This window comes from Salvia splendens, chromosome 7, assembly GCF_004379255.2.
Source record: "Salvia splendens isolate huo1 chromosome 7, SspV2, whole genome shotgun sequence".
Lineage (NCBI taxonomy): Eukaryota > Viridiplantae > Streptophyta > Magnoliopsida > Lamiales > Lamiaceae > Salvia > Salvia splendens.
Window position 1 is genome coordinate 23482704 of NC_056038.1, and position 27405 is coordinate 23510108.

At 38.2% G+C, this 27405-nt stretch overlaps 1 protein-coding gene across 2 annotated transcripts; it reads right to left on the reverse strand.

Annotated features, from left to right (window-relative positions):
* Nucleotides 1-861: 861 nt before the first annotated feature.
* LOC121742348 (actin-7) lies at nt 862-3609 on the reverse strand. Of its 2 annotated transcripts, none has more exons than XM_042135466.1 (5): nt 3477-3609; nt 2649-2721; nt 2148-2541; nt 1374-1987; nt 862-1279 (listed from the first exon to the last, which is right to left on the reverse strand). In XM_042135466.1, exons 2-5 carry the CDS (start codon nt 2706-2708, stop codon nt 1214-1216), a joined length of 1134 nt encoding a protein of 377 aa, XP_041991400.1. In that variant the 5' UTR covers nt 2709-2721; nt 3477-3609; the 3' UTR covers nt 862-1213. The 2 variants fall into 2 exon arrangements, with proteins under 2 accessions (XP_041991400.1, XP_041991399.1); XM_042135465.1 differs by having other exon boundaries at nt 3490-3608.
* Nucleotides 3610-27405: the final 23796 nt, after the last annotated feature.

Sequence of the window (27405 nt, forward strand, 5' to 3'; positions counted from 1 at the left end):
TATAAATTAAAAATTAAAAAATATATGCCATGTGAGATTTGAATTTTTAAAATACCAAATAAATTTAGATTAAATAAGTAGGAGTCAATGAGAAAAATAAGTAAATAAGTTGACAAGGACCTAAAATGTGATTAATGGCTTTCTAGGGTCGTATGATGATATTTTTTCAAGTTCAGGGACCAAGAGCATTAGCAATAGGCGGCCTTCCGGCCACCGTGCAGGACGGTGATCGGGAAGGCCGCTATTGCAAGCGCCAAGCCATGGGGTGGAGCAGGTGGGCAAAAAAACCGAGAGCATGGGCTAGGCCGAGAGCAGGACAGCACCTATTGCTCGCTGACCGCCGAGCTGTCCAAATTTTTCATTTAAAAAAAATTATTTCTATTCTATATATCCAACACATTGGATTTCATATTTTAAAATACATTTCAATATGAAAATACATTTCATTTTAGGGAGGGCTCTGAAGATGTGACAGGAGGAATTTTTCTATATATCCAACTCATTGAATTTCATATTTTAAAATACACTTCATTTTAGGGAGGGCTCGATGTAACAGGAGGAATTTTTGGTAGAGCTACCTGAGTGACCGTTTAGTCAACTCTAGTCATATAATGGTATAATCCTATAGTTACACAGATGTTAACAAATTCTGGATTTGATCTATTTGAGAGCTATTAATGCATATTCCTCTCTTCAAAACCTTGGCTTACCAAATTCACAATCTGTTTAAATACTCTACTACTATTACAAAACATTTGAACTGCTAAAAGTCGAAATATCACTAATTTGGACTTGGTTATGGTTAACCTTGACTTGTGACATATTCGAAAACTATAAATAAAAAATGAGCTGACACGATAATTTTCCAAGTACGAAAATAAAATTGCGAAATCAAAATGTAGCAAAAATCCCAAGTTTCAGTCTGGCATTACAAACTTATAAAAATTACAGCAGTAGATTACTACTAATCAACAAACACATGATAATTACTAATATGAAACATCTGCCAACTCAAACCATAATACCATTGAGTGATAATACACAACCCTTCTACAAAGTAATATTGGAAGAGGGAAAAATTGAAAATGATTTAGTAAATTTTTTTCAAATCTTAATAATAGTAAAGACTCGGATGAAAGGCAAAGGAATAAGGGAAAAAAATAGCAAAGCATCAACAATCTTACGAATCCTCTTTCACGGTAGCTTGTGTGGTTTAGAAGCATTTTCTGTGCACGATTGATGGGCCGGACTCATCATACTCAGACTTGGAAATCCACATCTGCAATCACAAAAACATGATTTAATCAACGAAGCTGAAATCTAAACAAGTTAATGGCACATTCGGGGAATATGTTCAAACGTTGTAACCATACCTGCTGGAAGGTGCTGAGAGATGCCAGGATGGACCCTCCGATCCAGACACTGTACTTCCTCTCTGGTGGAGCCACCACCTTGATCTTCATGCTGCTCGGGGCAAGGGCTGTGATCTCCTTGCTCATACGGTCAGCAATGCCTGGGAACATGGTGGAGCCACCACTGAGGACGATGTTTCCATACAGATCCTTCCTGATATCAACATCACACTTCATGATGGAGTTGTACGTGGTTTCATGAATACCAGCAGCTTCCATTCCGATCATTGAGGGCTGGAAGAGGACCTCGGGGCATCTGAACCTTTCTGCTCCGATGGTGATCACCTGTCCATCAGGCAGCTCGTAGTTCTTCTCCACAGCAGAGCTCGTCTTCGCAGTCTCAAGCTCTTGTTCATAGTCGAGAGCAATGTAGGCAAGTTTCTCCTTAATGTCCCTCACAATTTCCCGCTCTGCTGTAGTAGTGAACATATAGCCACGTTCTGTGAGGATCTTCATGAGGCTGTCGGTGAGATCACGTCCAGCCAAATCAAGACGCAGGATTGCGTGGGGGAGAGCATAACCTTCGTAGATCGGAACTGTGTGGCTGACACCATCCCCAGAGTCCAGAACAATACCTTCCATAGAGCATGTCAATCAGCAGCAAGCAGACAAATGTAGCATGATAGATATAAGTTCCTTGCATCATAATATACAACATTATTGATGTACAGACCATTAAAATTTATTATAATGGCATTTTTATCATTTAGAAAGCAATCAGAATTACTGCCTTACCAGTTGTACGACCGCTGGCATAAAGGGAGAGAACAGCCTGAATGGCAACATACATAGCAGGAGTGTTGAAGGTCTCAAACATGATCTGGGTCATCTTTTCACGATTGGCCTTTGGGTTGAGAGGGGCCTCAGTCAAGAGGATTGGGTGCTCTTCTGGTGCAACACGAAGCTCGTTGTAGAAGGTATGATGCCAAATCTTCTCCATATCATCCCAGTTGCTGACAATTCCATGCTCAATTGGGTATTTCAGTGTCAAAATACCTCTCTTGGATTGAGCCTCGTCACCCACATAGGCATCCTTTTGGCCCATCCCAACCATCACCCCAGTGTGACGAGGGCGCCCCACTATACTAGGGAAGACAGCTCTTGGAGCATCATCACCAGCAAATCCAGCCTGATATATTTAGATCAACAACATAATTAGTTAAGACAATCAAACCACAAAAAGATTGAAATGGTAATCATCAAACAGGTTTGTTAGGTCAAGGAAATTGAGATTACCTTGACCATTCCGGTTCCATTGTCGCAAACGAGGGGCTGGATATCCTCTGCTTCTGCCATCGCTTATTGTTATCTGAAGACAAGAAAGAATCACAAGATCATCAACATCGCCATACATATGAAATCATGAATACCAAAAGCCCAAATTCAAGAGCAAAATTTCACTTCATATTCAATAACAATGCCATTCTCAGAATTAGAATACTTGCAAAGTTCAGACGAAACCTGATAAGTAGCCCTTGACGACACAAGATCCACAAACATAAGCAAATATCAACAATGGAAAATCCTTCAATATTTTGACTCTATAGCAGACCTAAAGATACACAATCTAAATGACTTGGATTTTGACTCAAGAGCATACCTCAAGGATTAAGCAGCCAATTTTTAATTACAATATACTACAGAACATCAATTAATCAAATAATTAAATGGTACACTTACATTTCTCACCAAATTTTGGCTACAAATAGGAAATTCCCAAATATAGCAAGCTCAAACCAATAGCAAGATCCCAATCGAACACACGCAAACAAATAAAGAACTTCAAACAAGAAGAGTCACTGGAAACACACGATCTTCACTAATCAAGACTCACACATGCATAGTATCAATGAACTTCAAAACACACATCGTCAGATCCACCAAAACAATGGTCCAAAAAAACATAAAGTACTACTAGATCTCACAAAAAAACAACAAATCGAGACTATCAAAAATCGTAAAAGTAAAAATAACTCGACTAGATTCAAACATTTTTGTAAACAATAAGGATAAAAATCGAGTCTTTGTAATCAGAATCGCCAAGAACTAAGACAAAGATTGGACCTTTGAGGATTACCGAAAATGGGTGTCAAATTCTTTGGTGATTCTCTCCGAGAGACTCTCTCAGAGATGTGGACTGTATATGTGCTTTTTTCTCTTTGGTCTGAAATGAAAATAAAATCAAATGAAATGAAATCAGACCCTCTTATTTAAATGAAATCTCAGCCCCACATTAAATTCAGATAAAATGAACCTCAAATTCAAGATTATGAGTTCTGAGCCATTGGATTCAAATGATTTGATTTTGTATATTGTGGTACCCACGACAGCATCGTCAATATAGCTGGCTGCCTTTTGCACTCAGTTTTAGACTTTTATTAGTCTACTTTAATGACGGTTTTGCACAAATTATTTTTAAATAAAAAATACTTAATTACACATTAAAAAAAATCACATTTGTTTATAAAGTAATACACCCTCCGTCCCATTCAGTCCACATTCTTGAGTGTCACGAGATTTTATAAGGAATTGTTAGATTGAGTAAATAGAGTGTAAAAAGTAGACATCTTGTAGAACAAACTAAAAGGGAAAGATGAACATCTTCAGTGGGACGGAGGGAGTATCTCAGAATATGTAGTAGGACAGAGGGAGTATCTCACAATATGTAGAAAATATACTCCCTCCGTATTCAAAAAATGGAAACATTTGAAACGGCACGAGTTTTAATGCACAATGGGTAAAGTAAGTGAGAAGAATTGATAAAGTAAGAGAGGAAAAAAACAGTAAAGTAATAGAGATAGAGAAAAAGTAGTGAAAGTAGAATTAGTGGATTGTGAGGTCCATGTCCTAAAATAGAAAGATTCTAAAGTTTCTATTTTTAAGGAACGACCCAAAATGAAAATAGTTGCTATTTTTAAAAAACGGAGGGAGTAGTATACTCCCTCCGTCCCGCAATAAGAGCCCTATTTAGTTATGACACGGGTTTTAATTTTAAGGAATGTAAAGAAAAGTGGGTTGAATAAGTTAATGGAATAAGTCAACTTATATATATTGATTTTATAATAAAATATGAGTGAAATAAGTTGGTGGAATGTGAGGCCTACTTACCATTTATGGTAAAAGTGAAATAGGACTCTTATTGCGGGACGGACCAAAGTGGGAATACAGGACTCTTATTATGGGACGAAGGGGGTAGTATTTAATTTATAAAAACTTATGTGATGTTAATAACATTCCCACATATTTCCTTTGTTTAAAACTTTGGTAGTATTGCAGAAGCTCCATCGTTTGCTGCTTCTAGGATTCACATGAGCCATCTTTAAATTCATTAGTATCCGCTGCAATGAAAATACTTTGCACAAGTCTGTAACCAACATGAAACCTCATACTTGTAAGTATTCACGATTGTATATATTGTTGGATGACATAATGCATGTATACCGTGTAGAGACAACACTTCTCGTACATGGATACATGAGCGTACGAAGCATATGTTCCAAAGATGGAATTATTGAATGGGCAAGACAATATAGTGTGATTAGTAGACTCTCATCTCAATTGCAACACTTGTATAGTCTTGTGAATGTATGCAGGTTGTGTTGCCAACCTACACATGGAACGTAACACGTTTGGTCGGTTATGCTATCTTTTAACTGAATGAGGGCTTGAGGCTTGGCAAAGTTTTAGTGGTTGTAGAATAAGTGGCAATTTTTGTTGGTGTTCTTGCACACCACAAAAAGAATCGAGTCATTGGATTTGACTTCTGGAGGTCGGGTTGATAAACTCGTAGTTTTGCAAGTGTTGTGGATGTTTAAAAGTGCATTAGTGTTGTGTACTACTTGAGTTTTCATCCATTATCCCATATTTTAGTGTTTTGATGAGTTTGTCGAGTTTTTGTAGTCACAGCAGGTGGAAACGGACGAAAACAACACCAAAACCCCAGTTCGGACATTTATCTCTAGCAACCCAGGCATTTCTACACACAACCCGAGCATTTTCACCCATTACTTGGGCGAACTCACTTGACCCAGGCATTTTTCGCTGAAAAATCGCCAGGGTCGGGTGTTGGAAACGTTTTCGGGACCCCGAGCAAAACACCCAAGCCGGGCGTTTTTTCACTTAAGGTCGGGCTTTTTTCACTGAAGGCCGAGAGTTTTGCTTATGCGTTACAATTGCTGCATTTTTTGCCCCTGGTATAAATAGGACCTAGTGTTTGACTTCATAGTATACTCCACACGCCCCAAAGGCAGTTTTGAAAGTTTTGAGAGTAGATTGAAGAGACAGAGAGTCATAATCATCAACAAGATTGAAGACGAAGACGATTTGCCATTCAATCCACTCTTGGGAGTATTTTAATTAGTTTTCATATGTTCAATTCAATTTCTATGGATTCTTCTTGTGAATTTGAGTTGAATATGAGTAGCTAAATATTTTGTATAGTTTTGGTGAAGACTACAATGAACGCTTGTGGTTAATTCAAGGATTTTTGATTACCTATGCTCTTGTGATTACTTTGTTTCATTCTTGTGCTTTTTCAATTCAATTGATTAGCTACCAATTGGGTTTGTTGACCAAGTTTTGTGTAATCGAGAGATACCTAATTAGGAGTGATAAAGGAATGAACAACACCTAAATAATTTGCGAGAGCATTTTATTTTAAAGAGTTAATTGTGAACTATTAGAAGGAGACTTCAATATTAATGGTTAACCAACGGGTTGAATGCACTCGAGAGGGGGCTTAGCCTAGACTAGCGGCTTTCCTAGTAATCCTAGAGACTTCAATTGGGTAATCAAAGTTGTTGAGTTGTGTTTGTTGTAGTTGGATCCACAACTCTATCTTGTTCTCTTATTTGAAACTTTTCTTTTGTTGCTTGCTTTTAGTTTGTTTATGTTCAGTAGTTTTAAAAACCAAATCAAACTCTTTGGATTGACTCCATAGTTATTAAAATATGTTCATGGTACTTGAGTTTGCACAATCTGTCTCTGTGGGATACGGTACTCTTACGTGTTTTACGCTACACTAGCCCGTACACTTGTGGGTATTTCTCGTGTTAAAATAAACCGAGTCAAGTTTTTTGCGTCGTTGACGGGGACAATTTGTGTTTTTATAGCTTAATATCGTGGTAAAGATAGAACTCTAGATTTTATTGCTTTAATTTTTATTTTATTTTTGAGCTCTCAAATTTGTGTTTCTTGTTTCAGGTTGTATGCACACACGCTCTAGGGTCTACCTTTAGAGCCTATCGATCTTGAGATCGAAGATCCAACAGAAGGAGAACAACTTTGAAAAGGCTAAATCAACGGATCCGAGTTTCTTCTCCGGTCAGAGATGATCACCTTCACCAGTTCAAGAATCAACGTCACCTACTCCGTCACCAATTCACCCCCGTATTCAGTTTGGGCCACATCTTCCTAGTCTGATGGAGGACGGAAATGAGAATAATGGTCCACCGACACCTCCTCTAATGAATGCTCACCTTCAAGAACAACTAGCAGCCTTGCAGAGGCGGTTGGATCAAGGGCAAAATGGGATACTAGTGCAAAAAATGTTTGCCTATCATGGGGTAGTAAACCCACCAGCTGGCAACAACGTGAATGCTAACACTTTTGAGCTCAAGAGAGGACTCATTCAGATGGCTGAGAACAATGCTTTTAGAGGCGAACCCACGGAGGATCCTAACAAGCATATCAACAAGTTCATCCAGATCTACAACACGACGAAAATAAGTGGAGTCGCAGATGAACAGATCAGATTGAGGGTATTTCTTTTTTCTCTATAGGATGACGCCAAGGATTGGTTGGACAGTATGGAGCCCAACTCCATTCGCACGTGGGATGCCATGGTGGAAAAATTCCTAGCAAAATACTATCCCCTGAGTGAAGCTTTGAAGAGGCGGTCAGCAATTCTAGCATTTCAAAATGACTCCTCAAGAGAGTATCCGAGGAGCTTGGGAAAGGTTCAAGGGTCTACTGAAGCGGTGTCCTAATCATGTCTAAACCCGACACATCAAATCCTCTCATTGTATAATGGGTGTTTGCCTGAAACAAAGTGCTAGCTAAACTAGAGCGTTGGGCAATCACTGCATCAATGGAAGTGATCGAGAGGGTAACCTCTAATGATGAAGGTTGGAACAACGAGAGGAGCAAGGTGCATAAGGTGGTTTCTACATCAGAGAACAGTCAAATGGATAGTATGTCCATCCAGATGAAGCTCATTCACAAGAAGTTAGATCTCATGTGGTTGAGCCCGATGGTGCAGGAGCATCAAGAGGGTGTAGAGGATCTCAAGTAAAGATTATTTTACCCCTTGGGCGATAAAACAATATTCTGGCGACTACAATGGATGGATGAAGTGGTGGTGAACTTTCCCCGGTGGAATACCGAGGTCTTCAAGTGATCATGACAGATGGCGAGGAACGAGAAGCGTCGGAGCTAGTCTCCGCAACGGACTTGGGATTTCCGAGTGCGGTTTCTAAAGTGTGTGTTAGCGTCCTTTCTTTCTTCATGCGACCTTCTATTTATAGGGTGGTTTGCCCTAAAAATTAGGGTTGTTCTTCCTTGTGCATTGTCGCTTTTGCCCCCCATTAAGTAGTTGGTCATTTCTTAGCAATCTTCCATTCTCCATCTCGAGCCTTTTGGCATGCATCCTGGTCTGTATTGCACCCTTCTGGCGTCCTTTTCACTTGAGTCTTCCGGTTATTCTCCTACTGACTTGTACCCTTTCCTGCACACTTAAGCAACCTTTCTTGTAGATAATGTACGTTAAGCTCATCATACTGACCAATAACCAAGGCCTAGAATGCGACTTATCAAACTGCTCACACTTAACACATGCTTGTCCTCAAGCGTGGATGAACAAACCAAAAAGCAATAAGTCGCATTCTAGCCTGGTTAATCCCATGACCGACCCTAAACTAAAAAAAACTAGAAAATAAAAGACTCTATCAAACTAAAAACTATCAGCGCAAAGGAAAAGAAACACGGAAAAACAGAAAAACACACAAGAGAAAACACATAAAAACACATTGAAACACATTGAACAGGCTATATTTTCAACCATTCCTCCCCTCTAGTTTGAGTCAATCCGGCTGTAAGCAGACTTGAACTTCTACCGCCTCTTTTTTCTTTCCTAGCCAGTACATCCGCTTGTCAAGATTGCCCAACCCTCGGCCAAAACACTAGATTCGCTCAATCATTCATTCCTCACCAGGGATGTTAGGACTGCTTCTCCCAACTATGCTGGACCACAGATGCTTCGGACTGAGATCTCACGAGCAGCTCCTAAGGGTCTTTCAAGGGTTGTAACGGGGCCGTGGGCTTGTAATGTATTGGTAGGATGTTCCTAAGGCTCTAAGGTTCAAAAACTAAAACTACTTTATTATGATGTGCGGAGGAACTGTGTGTATTTGGGGCGCTTGGCTGGGTGACCTTCTTTCGGTTTGATCTTTTGCGATTAGATTTCTTAAACTGGTCAGTAGGCTCCTTGGTGGCTTTGCCACCTTATTTGATTCTTTTTTCTTCTTCTTTTTGGGGCTGGATGTTTCTCTTGGCCATTTTCTTCTTTCTTTCATTACTTTTTTTTGACCAAGTGTTTTTCCTGGTCAATTTTCTTTTCTTTTTCGCCTTTCTCTCTAGTTGGTTTTTCTGCTTCTGCCCTCTTGGACAGTTGCTCCCCTGCCTCGTGCCTTCCACATACACAGTCCTTGTGGCTAATAGGTTATATAGGGGTTTAATAGTGGGGCTAGAAACGGTTCCTAAGGGAAGGAATATAACTTTTTTTTTCGAGGGGGGTTCCTAATACCATTATGTTTTTGCTAGTCGCAGTCACTTCACCCTAGACATCATGTGGCAGCTACTCTTTTTTTTCATAATTTTGGCAGAAAGTGTTCCGCTCTAAAGCTTTTAACTCACTATTTAAGAGGGCTTTCATGTATGGCTTTAAGGTTGGTCTTTTCTCTCATACTCGCATCACCTGTACTAACTAGGATCTACTGGGATGGGTGGTTTCCATTTTTTAGCATACTTTATTTCCATCGATCCCACTTACCATCAGTTTGAAACGATTGAGTTTTAAGCCCACTCATTCAACAAATATCCTAAAAAACTATCCTAGAAAGACTAGAACATTATCCTAAACAAAACTAACACATATAACTAACACATATATACACGTCATACTGGCCATTATCTCCCCCTTCCACTTCACAAGTGCATGCCCTCAAGTACTGGCTGTGAAGTGGAAAATAGGATGGCTAGTATGACGGGACAAAACAAAAAAAACATATTACATCCTAAAAACTTCTCACACTTAGACTATGCAATAGGCTAAGTGGGAGTATGACAAACTATACAAAGAAAAGCATAGAAACATTTATACTTGCACCAAAGTCGCAAACCCTTTCTTCTGACACTTAGACTATTGAATAGGCCAAGTGTTGGGAATTAGAGTTTCCGCAAACAAAAACTAAAAACACACATATATACAAATTACTCTACCTAAACAGAAAGCAACAATACGAAAACAATAAAAGAAAATAAAAAGAAGACAGAAAAATAAAAGGAAAACTAACTGGTCGGTTGGGTAGGTGGTCATTTGTTTCTCCTGCTCCTCCTTAGGGCAGAGCTTGGTGCAGGTGCTTCTACTGGTACAGTCTCTGGGTGGTTACTTCCATCGTCCTCAGACTCCTAGTGTTCCTCATCATCTTCCGCCGATTCTTGTGGTACATTCCTTCTACTATCTTGGCCACTCGTCCCGGCCTCGCTCTCCTCCTTGTTTCTTGCCATTTCCTTGAAGATACTCTCCATAACGTCTGCCAGCCTTGCCAACTCCGCACGCGCTTCCCTATTCTCCGCGGTCAACTCTGCCACTGCCATCTCCAAGTTTTCCTCCCGCTGCTCCTAAGCTTGTCCTCCCTGGCCCACTATCACCCGTCCCACTGGTATTGCAACTTCACCCATGGCGTAAAAACGGGGCACTCATTCTCTGATGTAAATTGTGTTCGTGCGGGTGAAGAATAGGGTGTCAAACAAGCTAGGAGGGTCCACCATAAACATAGGGGATAGATTCTTTGTCTCGATCATGGCTATATTGTTTCGCACAAAAGCCCCTAAGATATGGCAGATGGAGAGATTTCTTGCAGGGTGTGTGGCAATCGAGTGGCATTGGTAGGCTGTCCAGAACCCCAAATGTACCCTTCTTCCGCGCCTGGCCACCACAGAAGGTACAACTCAGTCATCGAGGTTCGGACGATAGAGTTTGTCTGGCCAAGCAGGTCGTAATCCAAGTAGAGTTGAACAAGTCGGAGGATAGGGTTGTTGAAATGGATTGAGCGGGATAGGGTGGATGCAAACTGGCCAGCAGCCGGGTGGGCCAACTCCTCCCAAGCCTCCTGAGGGTTAAATTCCACATGCCTCCGAGGGATCCCCCTTTCTCTACTCCTCCACTCAGGCCATATCGCCTCCTCTAGGCTGCACATCCCAAGCCTAACAGTCTATTCGACCAAATTCATACTCACTTCCCTCCTAAATACCCGGAAGAACACAAACACCTCATCAAGGTCCATTGTGACTTGGAACCTGAAGGTGGTGAAAAACTCATTCGCCAATCGTACCGGTATTGTGGGATCCCTATTCTCTAGCAACCAGTTAAACCCCAACGCATGCATATGTGACAGGAAAGATTCACAAGCAGTAAACTCTTCCAGAGAGGGAAAGTGGAGTACCTTGCCGCATTTGATTTGTTTCCTGTTGTCGTCTTTCTCATCGAAGGCATCTTGAAGCTTTTTGGTGTTGTAATGCTTCATGTCTTCCATCAGGTCATCATCGAGTCCAATCTCTCCACCGGAAGATGAATGAGTTAACGGTGGTTCTCAGGTAGTTGTTGCTCTTGAAACTCTTCATCCTCCAGCGACACATCGTCCTCCGAGTCTGGCTCTTCACTCGAGGCATACTCTCCGTCGCTGGTCTGCTCTCTTCGTGGCTGATCCCTTCCTTCAGGCTCGCGGATCACCACTTCGGTGTTGGTTGTGCTAGGCTTTTTGCTGCCATGTTTCGTCTTAACGGGGGGATTTTCCTTTCCTCTTCTACTCTTGTAGGTATCTTTCTTCCTCAGTCTCGTCATCCGGCTTCTTCTCAGCTCAGTCACCTGGGTCTTGATAACCTCCTCCTCTGTCGGTGCATCGCTTGGGTCCTCCCCAAGTTTTTCCCGCTTCCTGGCCAGCAGGGGTAGGCGGCACCGCTTCTTCCTTCTCATATGGGTGTCTTCCTAGTTGGCAGCCGACATGGGTTCCTCCTCGGGTTTTGTAGGAGTTACCGTCTCTTCTTCACTGGAGATTGGCACTGCTTCAGATGCAGTGTTAGCCCCTGCCTTCCTGGCAGTCCCACTGCCCAAGCACCTCTGCGATATACGCTTTAGTTTTTGCCTTTCAGACTTCGGGTCATCTTTCAGTACTAACTTCCTCTTCACAACCTTTGGTTTTATGACGGTAGGCATTTCTGCCTCAGACTTAACAACTGGAACTTCGGGTTCCGTTTCCACTGGCTTCTCGGATTCCACCTCTACTAATGATTTGGTGGGCTCCTCTTTTGGTTCTCTTGTTGGTTCCGGCGTGCTGCTATCTCCTACTACCTTAGATGCGAGGTCCAGACCCTCAGCCATCTCGGCAGCATTCTCCCCTCTCCCTATCACTCCATCCAGTATTGACCAGAATTCTTCGTCAGTCACTAGGCCTTGTTTCCTGGCCATTTCGTTCAGGTCCTCCTCTTCCATCATCTCCTTCTCTGATACGGTTTCCTTCACGGGTGACTCCTCCGTGTTTTCTTTGTGTCTTTAGGGTTTGTCTGTATGTGGGCACTAACTGCCCTGTTTTCCACTTCATCCAAAGTGTTTGGGGACAAGCAACGATGAAGTGGGAGGGGGGACGAGTTAGCGCAGTTAGTTAAAACATGTATATATGTTGGTTTTTGAATTAGTTCTTGAGTCTAGAGTGTTTCTTTTAGGACTTTGTGTTTAAGTATAAACTGGCAAAATAGAAAGCAAGATTCCCTTAGTGAGAGTGATCGAAGAGAGGATGCATGTCAATTTTGAGACCCCTTTCATTAATAAATCGAAATCAGTTTGGAAGAAGTAAGAACGATAGAAAGGCCTTAATTTGATCTAGTTGTGAAGCCTTCTAAAAGTGAGTTAAAAGCCTAGAGTAGAACACTTTCTACTAAACAGAAAAAAAAGAGGCTGCCACTTGATGCTTAGGGGAAAAGGACATACGGGAGTAAGGACTAAAGGCAATAGGAGAAACCAGTTGAGCTTAATTCTTTCGAAATTGCTGGACCTGCCTCATTGTAAGGGCACCCCCTAGTTCCATTTGTTTGTCATTAATTAATATATTATTAACTCCAAGAGTGGACTTAACAAGAAACACTAATTCATTATTCATGGAGTAATCAAACTCAAACTAGCTAGGTTCTGAATAATAAAAGCTTGTTTCGAGCTCCTCTCGTGGATGTTATCAAACGAGTCTCACCTCGCGCACGATTCAACATAATAGCAATCCTAGCACCGCTAGATATTAATCACCACTACCCAATATACCAGGATCGTTGGGTTACGAAAAACCCGCACCTATTGGTAAGTCAAAGTAGTGCATGATCAATATCGTATGCTCAATGCTAACGTACATTGATTAAGAAATTAATTATCAAGACCTCGTCTTTCAGTAGATAGAATAAAGACTCGTCTTGCCGTTAGATCCAATTCAGTGCTATATCACACCAATGTCATCTTATTTCAGTAAGGCTTAGAAATATGCGGACTGACATTGCAACCTTTCACGATAGGTAGTATAGGCCTATCTAGGTTGTGAAATTTTTATTTTTTTTATTCAGAACTGACCGTGTTACCTTAAAGTGGACGACGCCCACAACCGGTCTACTAAAACAAAGACTTAGATTTTGTTACGTTGCTTATACATTTAATTATGTAATAAACATCCATTAAATGTAAAACATAACAACATTATGACAAAACTAATCTGTTGCATTCATTGGAAAATAAAATATAGAGTTTTACAGTATTCAATCACTCAAAAGGTGATTTCTAGTATACAAACCCTAACATAAACCTGCTCTTTCATGGCGCAAGATAGCAAGGTGTTGGACTTTAATCACACTGTATAACAATACACTGCCCACTTCTTCTCTCTTTGGGAGAGATTCTTTAAGAGAGAGTTGAGTCAGAGCTCAGAAAATAACAAAAGTGGCATGATTAGCGAGTCGTGCAACTTATATTAGTATTTTTTGTATAATTTCTCAAATAGTGGAAAATAAATTATTTATTTATAAAAAAAATGATATTTATGTCTGTTATCCAATAATACAAAGATCTTAGACTACTAAAAAAAATCATTGCACGAGATAAAGTTAATGCAACAACTTATATAATGTATTTCCTTCCCGTCCACTAAAATATTCCATTTATAATAAAGTTTTTTTAAAATAGAAATTAGTCTTTTTCTTTACTAATAATAATCCTAGCGCTTTTATTTATTTTTTAATATTTTTATTAATTTCGTATCACAACTAATAATATTTTCAACTATATTATTTTTATAGGATCGAGAGGCTAGTCGTAGTACAGAAAATAACAAAAGTGGCACGATAAGTGAGTCACACAACTGATATTAGTATTTTTTGTATAATATCTCAAACTGTGGAAAATAAAGGAATTATTTATAAAAAATGATATTTGTCTTTTACCCAATAATATAATATTCTTAGGCTACTGAAAGAATTCATTGCACGAAATAAAGTTAAAGCAACAACTTATTTATAGTACTTCCTTCTTGTGCACTAAAATTAATTCTATTTATAATAAAGCTTTTAAAAATGAAATTAGTCTTATTCTTTACTAATAATAATCCTATTGCTTTTATTTATTTCTTTTATATTTTTACTACTTTCGTTATATAGCTATTAATATTGCTAATTGTTTTTATGGGATGTATGAGTTTAATTTTCAAATTCGGAAGTGGCGCAAGATAGGAATGAGATGGACATTAATTACACTGAATAACTAAACACTGCCCACTTCTTCTCTTTTTCGGAGATTCTTCATAGAGCGAGAGGCTAGTCATAGTGCATAAAATAACAAAGTGGCACGATCAGCCAGTCATATATCAGATATTAGTATTTTTGTATAATATCTCAAACTGTGGAAAATAAAAGAATTATTTATAAAAATGATATTTATGTTTGTTACCCAATAATACAATGTTCTTAGGTTACTGAAAGAATTCATTGCACGAAATAAAGTTAAAGCAATAACTTATTTACAGTACTTCCTTCCCGTGCACTAAAATTAATTCTATTTATAATAAAGTTTTAATTATTTCTTTTTATGTTTTTATTAATTACGTAATATAACTATTGATATTGCCATTTTTTTATTTTTGTGGGATGGATGAGTTTAATTTTCAAATTCGGAAGTGGCACAAGATAGGAATGAGTTGGACAATAATTACGCCGAATAACTAACCACCGCCCACTTCTTCATTTATTCGAAAAGATTCTTCAAAGAGTGAAAGGAGCATCACAGTACAAAAAATAACAAAAGTGGCACGATAAGTGAGTCATGCAACTGCTATTAGTATTTTTGCATAATTTCTAAAATAGTAGAATTTAATAAATTATTTATAAAAAATGATATTTTAATACAATGTTCTATGGCTACTAAAAAAATTCACAGCACAAAATAAAGTTAAAGCAACAACTTATTCAGAATATTTCCTTTGCATCCACTAAAATTAATTCTATTTCTAATAAAAATAAAGTTAAAGCAATAACTTATTCAGAATATTTCCTTTGTGTCCACTAAAATTAATTCTATTTCTAGTAAAGTTTTTTTAAAATGAAATTAGTCTTATTCTTTACTATTTATAATCCTATTGCTTTTGTTTATTTCTTTTATATTTTTATTAATTTCGTATCATTACTAATAATATTTCCAATTATTTTGTTTTTATGAAAAGGATGAGTTTAATTTTCAAATTCGGAAATGGCGCACGATAGAAAGGTGTTGGACTTTAACTACACCGTGTAACCAGACACCGTCCACTTCTTCTCATTTTCGGAGAGATTCTACAGAGAGAGATTCTTGCTAGATCGCATAAAATAACAAAAGTGGCACAATCAACGAGTCGTGCAACTAATATTACTATTTTTGTATAATTTCTCAAAAAATGGAAAATAAATGAATTATTTATAAAAAATGATATATATGTTTGTTACCCAATAATTCAATGTTCTTAGGCTACTAAAAACATTCATTGCACGAAATAAAGTTAAAGCTTCAACTTATTTACAATATTTTTGTGATCCAAAAAATAGATTATTTTCTTTATTTTAGTTCGTCCAATAATATTAATTCTATTTATAATACTCCCTCTGTTCCATAGTAGTGGAATCATTTTTCTATTTTGGTACATTCCTTAATAGTAGAGTCATTTCTCTTTTTAGTAAAAGTCAACACATTTCTTCTCACTTACTTTACTCTCTCTTACTTTATTATCTCATTATCTCTCCACCATTTTCATTTCCTACTTTACTCTTCCTTTTACTTAACTCACTTAACACAATTTGTCTTTAATTGCGAGTCGAAAAGAAACACCTCCACTACTTTGGAACGTAGGGAGTAAAGTTTTTTTAAATTGAAATTAGTCTTATTCTTTACTAATAATAATCATATTGATTTTATTTATTTCTTTTATATTTTTATTAATTCTGTAACATAACTAATAATATTCTCAATTATTTTAATTTTATGGAATGGATGAGTTTAGTTTTCTAATTCAGAAGTGGCGCAAGATAAGATAGTTTTGGACTTTAATTACACTTTATAACGAGACACCGCCCACTTCTTCTCTTTTACGGAGAGATTCTTCTAAGAGAGAGAGGCGAGTCAAAGCATAGAAAATAACAAAAGTGGCACGATTAGCGACTCGTGCAATTGTTATTAGGAATTTTGTATAATTTCTCAAACAATGAAAATAAATAATTATTTATAGAAAATAATATTTATGCCAGTTACCCAATTACACAAAATTCTTAGGCTACTAAAAAAACTCGTTGCACGAAATAAATTTAAAGCAACAACTTATTTACAATATTTCCTTAATCCAAAACATAGTTTAGTTTCTATATTTTAGTCCTTCCACTAAAACTAATTCTATTTATATTCAAGTTTTTTAAAAATAAATTAGTCTAATCCTTTAGTAATATTAATACTATTGCTTTTATTTATTTCTTTATATTTCTATTAATTTCTTATCATAACTAATAATAACCCCAATTATTTTATTTTAATGGAATGGATGAGTTTAATTTTCAAATTCATAAATGGATCAAGATAGGAAGATGTTGGCTTTAATTACACATTATAACAATACACCTCCCACTCTTCTCTTTTTCGGAGAGATTCGTAAAGAGAGAGAGGTGAGTCAGAGCTCAGAAAATAACAAAAGTGGCACGATTAGCGAGTCGTGTAACTTATATTAGTATTTTTTGTATAATTTCTCAAACTGTGGAAAATAAAGGAATTTTTTATAAAAAAAATGATATTTATGGTTGTTACCGAATAATACAATGTTTTTAGGGTACTAAAAAAATTCATTGCACGAAATAAAGTTAAATCAACAACTTATTTACAGTATTTCCTTCCCGTCTACTAAAATTAATTATATTTATAATAAATGTTTTTAAAATGAAATTTATCTTATTCTTTACTAAGGCCATCCGCAACGCTGTCACTTATCCGTCCCTTAAATTACTATTCATGGGTCCCGCTGTACTTTTTTACTCCATCTCTTAACTAAGGGACGGAACCTGCAACCCTCCGTCCCTTAGCCGTTCCTTAAATTACTATTCATTCAATTTCATTTTTTATTTTTATTTCCAACCAAATTCAATTAAAAAAACACACTTCATTAAAAATAATATAAAGTTACAACATAAAATAAAAATACAACTTAAAATTTAAAAAATAAAAAAAAACACATAATTAAAATCCTAAAAAAATAAAAATGACATAATTTAAAATACAATTTTATAGAAAATAAAAACAACTACTCTGCCGGCGAATCATCCCCCGAAGGCGGTGGAGGTGCACTGAAGCCGTGAGGAGGCGGAATGCCAAGTTGTGCTGCCATAAACGCAATTCCGGAACCACCACCGAGGACATTGTACATGCTCCCCCAGTCGCCGAATGCGTTGATGTCGAACCCGCCGGAGCCGCCACCGCTAGAGTTCCCGTCGCCGGACACTTTGTGATGAGAGGTTAGATGAAAATTGGAGAGGAAATGGAGATGATTTGGGAAGAATAGATGTGTAGTTGTGTGTGAAATGAGGATGAATTAGGAGTATTTATAGAGTAAAAAAAATATAAAAAAATAAAAATAAAAAGGAAAAAACGGTAATATAGCGGTAATATTACCGTTTTTCATTTTTTAATTTTTTTTAATTCGAATTTTTTTATAAAAAATGATTTATTGCGTCAGCGTGACGATGCCCACTCGCGGGCCGGCGAGTGGGCGTCACGCATGGTGCCGGAGCGCGCCACGTCGCCTCGGCGGGACGTCTCGCCATTCGTCACGGCGGGACGGAACGCAGAACTGGCTGGGGACGAGACGGAGTGCTGCAACGCGTCACGCCGCCGTCCCATCCCTTAGTGACGGAATACGGGCCACCCGAGTGACGCGTTGCGGGTGGCCTAATAAAAATCCTATTGCTTTTATTTATTTCTTTTATATTTTTGTAATTTTCGTACCCTAACTAATAATATTTCAATTATTTTTTGTATGGGATGAATGAGTTTAATTTTCAAATTTGGAAGTGGCGCAAGATAGGAAGGTGTTGGACTTTAATTACACCTAGTGGCTGACATTCGTGCATGAGGAGAGGGGCTTAAGCCCCTCCTAATTTTTTTTAAAGATTTCTATTTTAAAAACTTATTAAATTTTTAGAAGGTAACTTCAGCCCTCACTAAGTTAATGTGTTTGATGTCTAAATTGGTGGCGGTTTAATGGGAAGGACAGGCTGAAAAAATATTGTAGAGATAGAAGCTTATAGTTACACAATGGCTGTTATTGATGAAGTTGGGAAGAAGACGACCGACCTTACAAAATGACCAGTTAGTTTCATTTTATTTTTTCTTTTTTGGGTGCGTTTTTTTATGTGCTAGAATATGTAAACCCCTCATTCATACCACTTAGCGTATTCAATAGTCTAAGTGTGAGAAGATGAGGGTTTACAACTGATACACTTTTTATTAGCATTAAAAATACCTGCAAGTATACATGGTAGATCTAGTATAGTTAAATGTCAGTACCAGGATATCGAACACGGGGAATATAATTGCAACGGGCGATCATGTACTAAGCGTCATATATTATCTAGAGAAACAAGAGTTTTGGGTATTAAAAATAAAACAAATAAAATAAAGCAAGTAAATTAGGCAAATAGGGGAATTCCAAGAATAGTGGTTTCACAATTATGGTTATACAAATTCCCACTACAACACCCTAGCACAGTTCATACTTCAGTAGGACGAGTCGCCTATGTTTTGCCCATGCAGTACAAACGTAGATTACTAACAAAAGGGGCGTCAATCCTAGATCCGTAACTCCCTAAAGCTCCTAATGAAGGGGTTGGCAGCGGAAGCGTGCATTCTAACGGATCACGTAATAATTCTGATATATTTAGCAGATTATTTAGACAAAATCTATTCGCGTAATTCTCACATGTATCATGCTCATAACTTGAATTTAAACATGCTTTAGCGCAATTAACACCTAAAACATGTTTGCTACGGAGTAAGCCAATTTACCTCGTTGATTCACTGAAGAATCGAAGATAGCTCGCGCCTTCTCCACGTGAAGATCTTGAGTACTAAACCACTGATCTTCTGACTGGTTCCTGGACTGTAATCTGATATCAGTGTGGGCTGATCTCACTAGAATACTAGGACTCAAATAAAGAAGACGGAAACTGCTCACAGAGAGAGCAAAAATCGTCTTCTATGATGGATAGGAGCTGGACGAAAATTTTGTGAAAAATACAAGTGTATTTTCTATCTCCTTTATTCTCCTATTTATATTTAGTCACATATTGGGCCCAGCCAGGGATCTATGGAAGAATTTGGATATGACCTCCCCCAATTAGCTTTTTACTAATTAAATTGAACCAACAATTTAATATAAGCTTATATTGGAATACTACGAGCATGCACTACAGAAGTAATATTGCACTGCACATCCAATTCCGAAATAACAAGTATTTCGGGTTTCCATTTGTTTGTCATCTATTTCATGTGCTTAAGATAGAAACGTCCATTAATTAATTAATGTATGCTATGAACTTAATTAATTAACATATTATTAACTCCAGAGTGGACTTAGCAAGAAAACGCTTATTTATTATTCATAGAGTAATCAAACTCCAACTAACTAGGTTCCAAATAATAAAACCTTGTTTCGAGCTCCTCTTGTGGACGTTATCAAATGAGACTCACATCGCGCACGATTCAATGTAATAGCAATCCTAGCACCTCTAGATATCAATCACCACTATCCAATATACCAGGATTCTTGGGTTGCGAAGAACCCGCATCTTTTGGTAAGTCAAAGTAGTGCATAATCAATACCGTATGCTCAAAGCTAACGTAGATTGATTAAGAAATTAATTATCAAGACATCTTCTTTCAGTAGATAGCATAAAGACTCATCTTGCTGTTAGATCCAATTCAGTGCTATACCACACCAATGTCATTTTATTTCAGTAAGGCTTAGAAATATGCGGACTGACATTGCAACCTTTCAGGATAGGTAGTCTAGGCCTATCTAGGTTGTGAAATTCTTATTTTTCTTTGTTCAGAACTGACTGTGTTACCTTAAAGTGGACGACGCCCACAACCGGTCTACTAAAACAGAGACTTAGACTTTGGTACGTTGCTTATACATTTAAATATGCAATAAACATCCATTAAATGTAAAACATAACAACATTATGACTAAAATATTCTGTTTCATTCCTTTGGAAAATAACATATAGAGTTTTACAGTATTCATTCACTCGAAAGGTGATTTCTAGTAACAAACTCTAACACCTAAGACCCTTGAAAAGTCTCCACTCTCAATTAAAAGTGTCGTTTTAAAGGAAGCTAATTGTAGTGTCTACTAAGTGGATCTAATTCGCCAACCTCCTCTCACGATTATGTAGCAAGTTATATTAAATCATCACAGAATGTGTCACTCAAACGTGAAGCATTACCCAATTACTTAGGGAAGAAACGAAGTCAGAACAAAACGGATATTAAATAGCAAAACAGAATAGTATAAACCAATAAAAGTTACTAACACATCCAAAGAAGTCTTATAGTTTAGCTATTTATAGACAAATAGCAAAAACTACAAACTAAAGTACAAAACATAAAAAAACAAAAAAAAACCAAGGATGAATTATTGTGCAATCTTTATTCTTCTCTTGCCTTGCTCCAATTTCCAAGAATGGTGATGGAATGATGTATGGAGGAATTAAGGTTGGAGAATGGAGGAAGGAGCCATGAAGGCTCCCCTTTTGGGGTTATGAATTGGTGAATATTATGAATTAGGTTATGAGTATATATAGACTTGAAAATGACTTAAATTTGGTAAAAAGTTTCCTCCAAGAAATAGTAAATATGGAATTTTCGTGCCTCATTGGTTAAGGAAAAGATTTGGCTTCACAAGGTAATGTCTTCTTTCCTTCTTTGAATTTCCTTCTAAAATTCTGCACTTGACAGCTTTGCGCGACTTTGGTAGAACGACCATAACTTTGACCACAGAACTCCGATTGAGATGATCAAGGAACCAACGTGAAGCTCTTTCAAAGATAAAGTGAATGACATGTAGAATGCCCTGATCGGACTTCAGTACCGTCAGAAAATTGAGTTTGAACAGAGACTGTTGTGCGCGACCGGGCCCAGCGGGCGTTGGAGAGAGTCAGAACGTTCTGGAGTGATTTTCAGCGCATGCCAGCGGTCCGCTGGGTTGCCTTCTACTCCAGCTTCCGAACTTTGACATTTTTATGCCCTTTTTAGCTCTATTTTGCACATTTCTTACAAAACACGTCAAAATACCAAAATTGATAAAATATACAAATAATGGACATGTAATGTAACTTTGACACTCAAAACGGACCAAAAAATGGCCTTAAAATATCGCAAAAGCCAAGCGTATCAACTCCCTCAAACTTAAATATTTGTTTGTCCCCAAACAAAATAAGAAAGAATTATAAAATAGACGCACTGATTGCATAAGGACTAGACGTCATAATTGCCTCAAATTATCGAGAAGATAGATTAAGCATGAATTAACGCAATCAAATCAAGCAGGGCTTATTAGTGCACTTTCATTACTAACTCGTGGAACACCTTGAATTCATGCACTCCCAAGTGACAAACTTCCAAAGATGGGAAGTGTATTTATCTCTCACTCTCAAAGTGTATAAAGGTAATGTGTATAAGCACTCAAATCATGCATCATGCAAAGTTTACCATAGGCTTGCTCAAAGTTTAATCCCTCTCCTCTACTTGATGTGATTAAGCTCAAAAGTCCGAAAGGTCTTTATTTTTGTTTGTAATATAGGCTCTTTGGTAGGTGGGGAATATTTGGCTAAAAAGTGACTAAACCCAAACATAACAAAAGTGATCAATTTCTACCACATCAAACTTAGCAACCAACCAACAATTCAAATCTCAGTAAACTCTAGACTTTGTCTATATTTCTTCTCACTTCCCAAATTCCTTTGATTTTCCTTTCTTTTCTACTCAACCTTTCTTTCTTTCTTTCTTTCTTTCTTTCTTTCTTTCTTTCTTTTTGTTTTCTTTCTTCTTTTTTTTATACTATAGCATTCTTTCTAATTCAAGCACACTTCAAATTTCTCTATTTCAAAACATGCACTTTTCTACATTTAAGCACACTACTTTTTATAGCTTTCCTCCTTATCTCTCCAATTCCTTTACAAAAGATATAAAAATTCTAAGCAACTAACCTAAGGAATTGTTCCCATTAATTTGGCTTTCAAAGAATAGGCTTAAAGACTCAAAATTGGCTCCAAAGGGTAAAACAGATTTTTGAGAAACGGTTTAAAATTTTGGATATAAAAGTAGGCTATGAAAAGATGGCCTAACATCCTCCTTCATCAACTTAAACACTATGTAACCTTAGGCAGACTAGGAGCAAGTTCTAGAAACATTTACATGCATGCAGATAATTCACACAAGAAAGAATTGAAGCTCAAATTTCACAAGGTATAAGCATGATTAAAGGCGAACAAGCAATTCACTAATTATGCACATTTTTACCAAACCGTTATATCAAAACGTCAAGCCATACTTAAACATAGATGGAAAGAATTAAATATCATAGGAAACTCAGTCTAATGTGTCCCTACACATGCGTGTTTCTAAAATTCTCCATGTAATGCTCATGACACAATTTACCTCAGGTTTTTTAAAGCAAAAACCTAAACTCACGGTCCACCACTTCATCCCCCAAACTTATTTACAACAAAGTGTAAAATAAGTTTGTAGAGTCGGTATGAACGTGAGTAAACTAGAAAAACAGAAAACATACCTTGAAATTTTCGAGTAGAGGCTGGACGGAGCAAAAAAATCGAAAAAATTGAAAAATTGCGGCTGGAAAACTTTAGTTGGGCAGCGGTCGGTGGTGGCTGGCTAGCGGTCGCTGTTGAAGACTCAGAACGTTCCAGTGAGTGGCCAGCGGGCCACTATGGGCCCCACAGCGGTCGCTGGGAGTGGTCCAGAACTTGCGAAAAATTCAATCAACACAAAAACGAAAATTAAATTAAAAAAAAACTTAAAAACTTAAAGTATATGGCTAGGTTGCCTCCCAACAAGCGCTTGTTTTTCGTCTTTAGCTTGACGTTCTTTGAAGCTGTCACGACCACAACTCCCTAGTAAAAGAAAGTGTAGGTATTCCGCGACTAAACTTACTAAATGGTCTCAAGCTCATCATGAATAGATAATCAATTCAAGGAAATGTAGTCTTAATGTAAGAAGGGGTACAACCATATCGAATCAGAGTAATTTATGGGTGCATAGTCTTTTCTAAAACAAATTCTCAAACTTTGCAGCGGAAGAGTACCAAGATGAAGTAATATGTATGAAGACATATTACATCAAACTTTTCAAGTCTTCCTGACTTGAAATTACTCGTCGTGCGACGACGTTCCTTTATAACAATAATATACTTAAATTAGGCTTTAAGTAACTATATATCCTGCATGTATGCATGTCTAAGTGTGTGCTTATTATTTTACTTCCCTCTTTCTAAATTTAGAACTCTTAAATCCTTAATTAAATCAGCGATTTAATTTATTCGGAGTCTTGCCAAACTGCTCGGGTGTAATAAATTCCCGGATTATTTTCCTTAAGTATTTTGAAATACTTACTTGGCTAATAAAAGTTCCCATCTAAGTATTTACTGAATACTATTTCAATTCGACTTAATAAATTTCTTTTCTTCCCTGGCTTGGGGAATTTCTCTTCTAAATTCCTGAATCTATTTAGGGCGATGAGCTCAAATTTTCCGTGGCCCGAAAGGACTTAAATCTTTGAAGGCTCCCTTCGGCCAAATAGAAAATAAATTAGGCTTGGCCCAACGAGACTAAATTTTTCTAAATTAAGGCCCAATAGCGTTTAACCCGGAGGCCCGAGGGATTGATAGCAGGCCCGACTTGATTTTTCTAGCAGTGGCCAATTTCGTCTTTTTAATTAAAAGGCCCTCATAAAATTAAATGGGAAGGTCCCAACTAAAATTGCCCACTTTTCTTTTTAACTCATTAGCTCAAGCTTAATTAAAGAGAGGCCCAAAGAAAATTGGCTCAATTGAGAAGGCACACTCCCTTCCTCACCAGCCGATTCCCCCTCATCTCTCATTGTACATTTTTCCCCAATTCAAAACCCTAGCTCCCTTCTTCTCCCTTCGTCGGTGGATTTCACCGCCACACCAGCCGCCACAGACCGTTATATCCGGCACCATCTTGTTGCCGGCGTTAAGTTCGAGCGGCTATTCTACCATCTCCGTTTACTGCGGAGGAAACCCTCTTTCTTCTCGGCCGTTCCGCCGCTGTTATCGCCATCATTGGGGCCCGAGGAAATTGCCGTCAACGTCTTCTCCTCTGCACCTTGCGTCGGGTACGACCTATCAGCGCGAAGCCGGTGCCGCCTTCGTCTCCAGCCGACGCCGCGGCTGTGCAGCCGTCTCCGTCTATCTCCCGTCGCATCGAGACAGCATACGCACCTGTCGGCGCTGCCACCTCTCCAGCGAGCTCGTCGCCTCCTCAGCCAGTTTTCCAAGAGCTCGACGTTGCAAGCCCGTCGCTGTCGCGGCTCCGAGCTAAGTCTCTCTCTCTCTCTTAGTTAGTTTGTGATTTCCCTTCTATTCGGTTTGGAGGAGTGGGGTTCGAGCAGATTTCAAATCCCTAAGCTCACTGTTGAATTAAAGTGCTAATTCTTGTAGATTTCTTTAAAGCATTTTGATGCTACTATCACGTTTCTGGAGTTTTTACTCGTCGCTATAAACCCTAGTGTTTTCCTCAGTTATGTAGTGTTCTTGGTGCTATTACTATATGTGACAAGCTTTCATCCTAGGTGATGGTGTTGAGGTATGGAATGGCTTAACTTCCTCTCATCTTGAGCATGCTATGTGTTGGCTAGAGGCCTATTATGCTGTGCTTATCGATGAACATGTGTAATATGCTCTATCACTTTGAGAGGGTGTTGATTACTTACTGAAATTGCTTTGGTTTCTGTCTCTGACTCAGCTCCTTCTCCCTCTCCTTAGCTTGCTGTATTACTATTGAGTTGTGGTGATGAGGGAGAATGAGGCCGAGGGATTATCCCTTATATAGAGGGGAATGTAATTGAAAGCCTGTAAGGTTGTTGTGTGTGCAGTCACTGGGCCATTAGGCTGCACAAATTGGCTGATCTGTCTGCGGTGTTGCAGAGCATGTACTCTGGCCCTCTGATTCTTTTCTAACTGATTTTGGTGGCTTATGGGGGTGTACTCGTGGATTCATGGTGGCTGTTGTTGAGCCCCAGTTGCAGACTACTCCTTTTGCTACACTTTAAATGGTTTCTGCTTTGAAGGTTCAGGTACAAGCTGAGTTGGGTAGTTAGGATTGGGGTGCAGGTGCCGTGCTTCCCCTCCCGGTGACCAGGTGCACTCGGCAGATCTGAGGTACTCAGGAGAGAGCAGTCTGCATTCTCTTTCCTTTAATAAGTTTTGTCTTCATTCAGTTAAAGTGGGGTGCTTCACATCAAATCCTCATGCCTTCTTTCTAATGGTTTTTGTTTGGCAGGGATCGAGGCTAGTTTCCCTTGGCTGCAGCCTCTTTCGTTCGGCCCAACGGACCCTCGCAAAATCTGGGCCGAAACCCGTGTTGAAAGGGCCGAAGCTAGTAGCGTCGTATTGTAATAGAGTAGTTCTACGTGTAATAGCTTGTTGAGTTGTGTATTTCGTTTTTCTTTTATTTTCATCGTCAAGCATTTGGTAAATTTGGGCTTGACTCGGAAATTTTAAATATCATGTTTTGTTTACTCAAGAATATAAATAAATACTCTTTCGTCTTTCTACTTGAAATTCTAGTCTTTATTTCAAATTCAGAGAAATTAGATCGCGGCTATCACAGAAGCTCATGAGTTATCCTCTATCTTGGGAATTCCTTTGGGATGCCTTTGAACCTATAAATTCGCAATGTGAGCATAGAACGAAGAAAAATGCAGTAGGATACAACACATAATACTTGGCAATCCCCCAAACTTGAACCAAATCAAGGTGTAAAAATAATCATATGCAAGACCAATTAATCAACCTTGATTCAAAAATGATCCCTGAAAGAGCAGATTTGTGCAGGTGTCGTTTCAAGCAAAGGGTGTATCCTACTGATCAGTATGGAAGTCCCTGCTAAACCTGAACCTGGTATCAATAATTCCTCAACCCTCTTCTATTGGGTAGTATAGTGAAGGTAGGGGTCGAATCCCACAGATATGAATGCGTTTTGGGAATTGTAGTGATATTCTGGAAAGGTTTGGTTAGCTACCACGCTTTATGTTGAGACTTATCTAGACTGGAATTTAAGGTGGTACTCCACTGACTAGGAGGTGGGAAAGGTGTTGGACAGGCGGCTGTGTACGTGGAAAGTGGGAAACATGGTTTTCAGGAAGTATATGGAAAGTACTAGTTTACTATAAAAGGTTAAACAGAATATCAGAGGAAAAGAGGTAGTTAGGTGACTAGACTGACAGATCTGTAGGGTACCAGCTGAAAAGGTAGAAAAAGTAAAGGACAAAAGCAAAAGTAACTAAAAAGTAAAAGTGGTCCCAAACTTGGATGTGGATGTTATCTTCTTCAACATGAATAAACTCAGATCAACAATCTCAGATTTCATGAACGAGAAACACAGATTAACAAACTTCACAGCTCAGATCTACAATTAAACTTCGAATCAAAAGATCGAACACTGAAACTGCAATTATGCTTACTGGCCAACATGCAGGGTGGCAGAAATCACGTAAACTGGGTTTTCACACTTAACTAATTCAGATCTAAAATCTAACAGCTATCTAGACTTACAAACTCAGAGAGATTAACTACAGAAGTTAAAACATGCAATTCCACACTGGAAATTACCGTAACAGCTAGATCTAAGCTATCTAGGCAGAAAGAAGCGAAAACAAACATGAACCGATGCTGGAAAACAACTTCATAGCATTTAGAAAACGTTTGGATCACAACCAAGACTTCAAAATAAGCAAAATACTGGAAATGCGAAAGATCCAACGTAGAGAAAACAAACAAGATTAACTAGAAAGCAAATAAAGATTGTTTTTGCCACTCCGGGCGATAGAACTGCTAACTACAATCGTGCAGACTGGAACTCCGGC

Coding starts and splice junctions, on each gene's coding strand:
- LOC121742348 (XM_042135466.1), bottom strand. CDS start 2,708: ATGGCAGAAGCAGAGGATATCCAGCCCCTCGTTTGCGACAATGGAACC. Junction 2,542..2,648: donor ATGGAACCGGAATGGTCAAG/GTAATCTCAATT, acceptor TAAATATATCAG/GCTGGATTTGCTGGTGATGA. Junction 1,988..2,147: donor TGCCAGCGGTCGTACAACTG/GTAAGGCAGTAA, acceptor GCTCTATGGAAG/GTATTGTTCTGGACTCTGGG.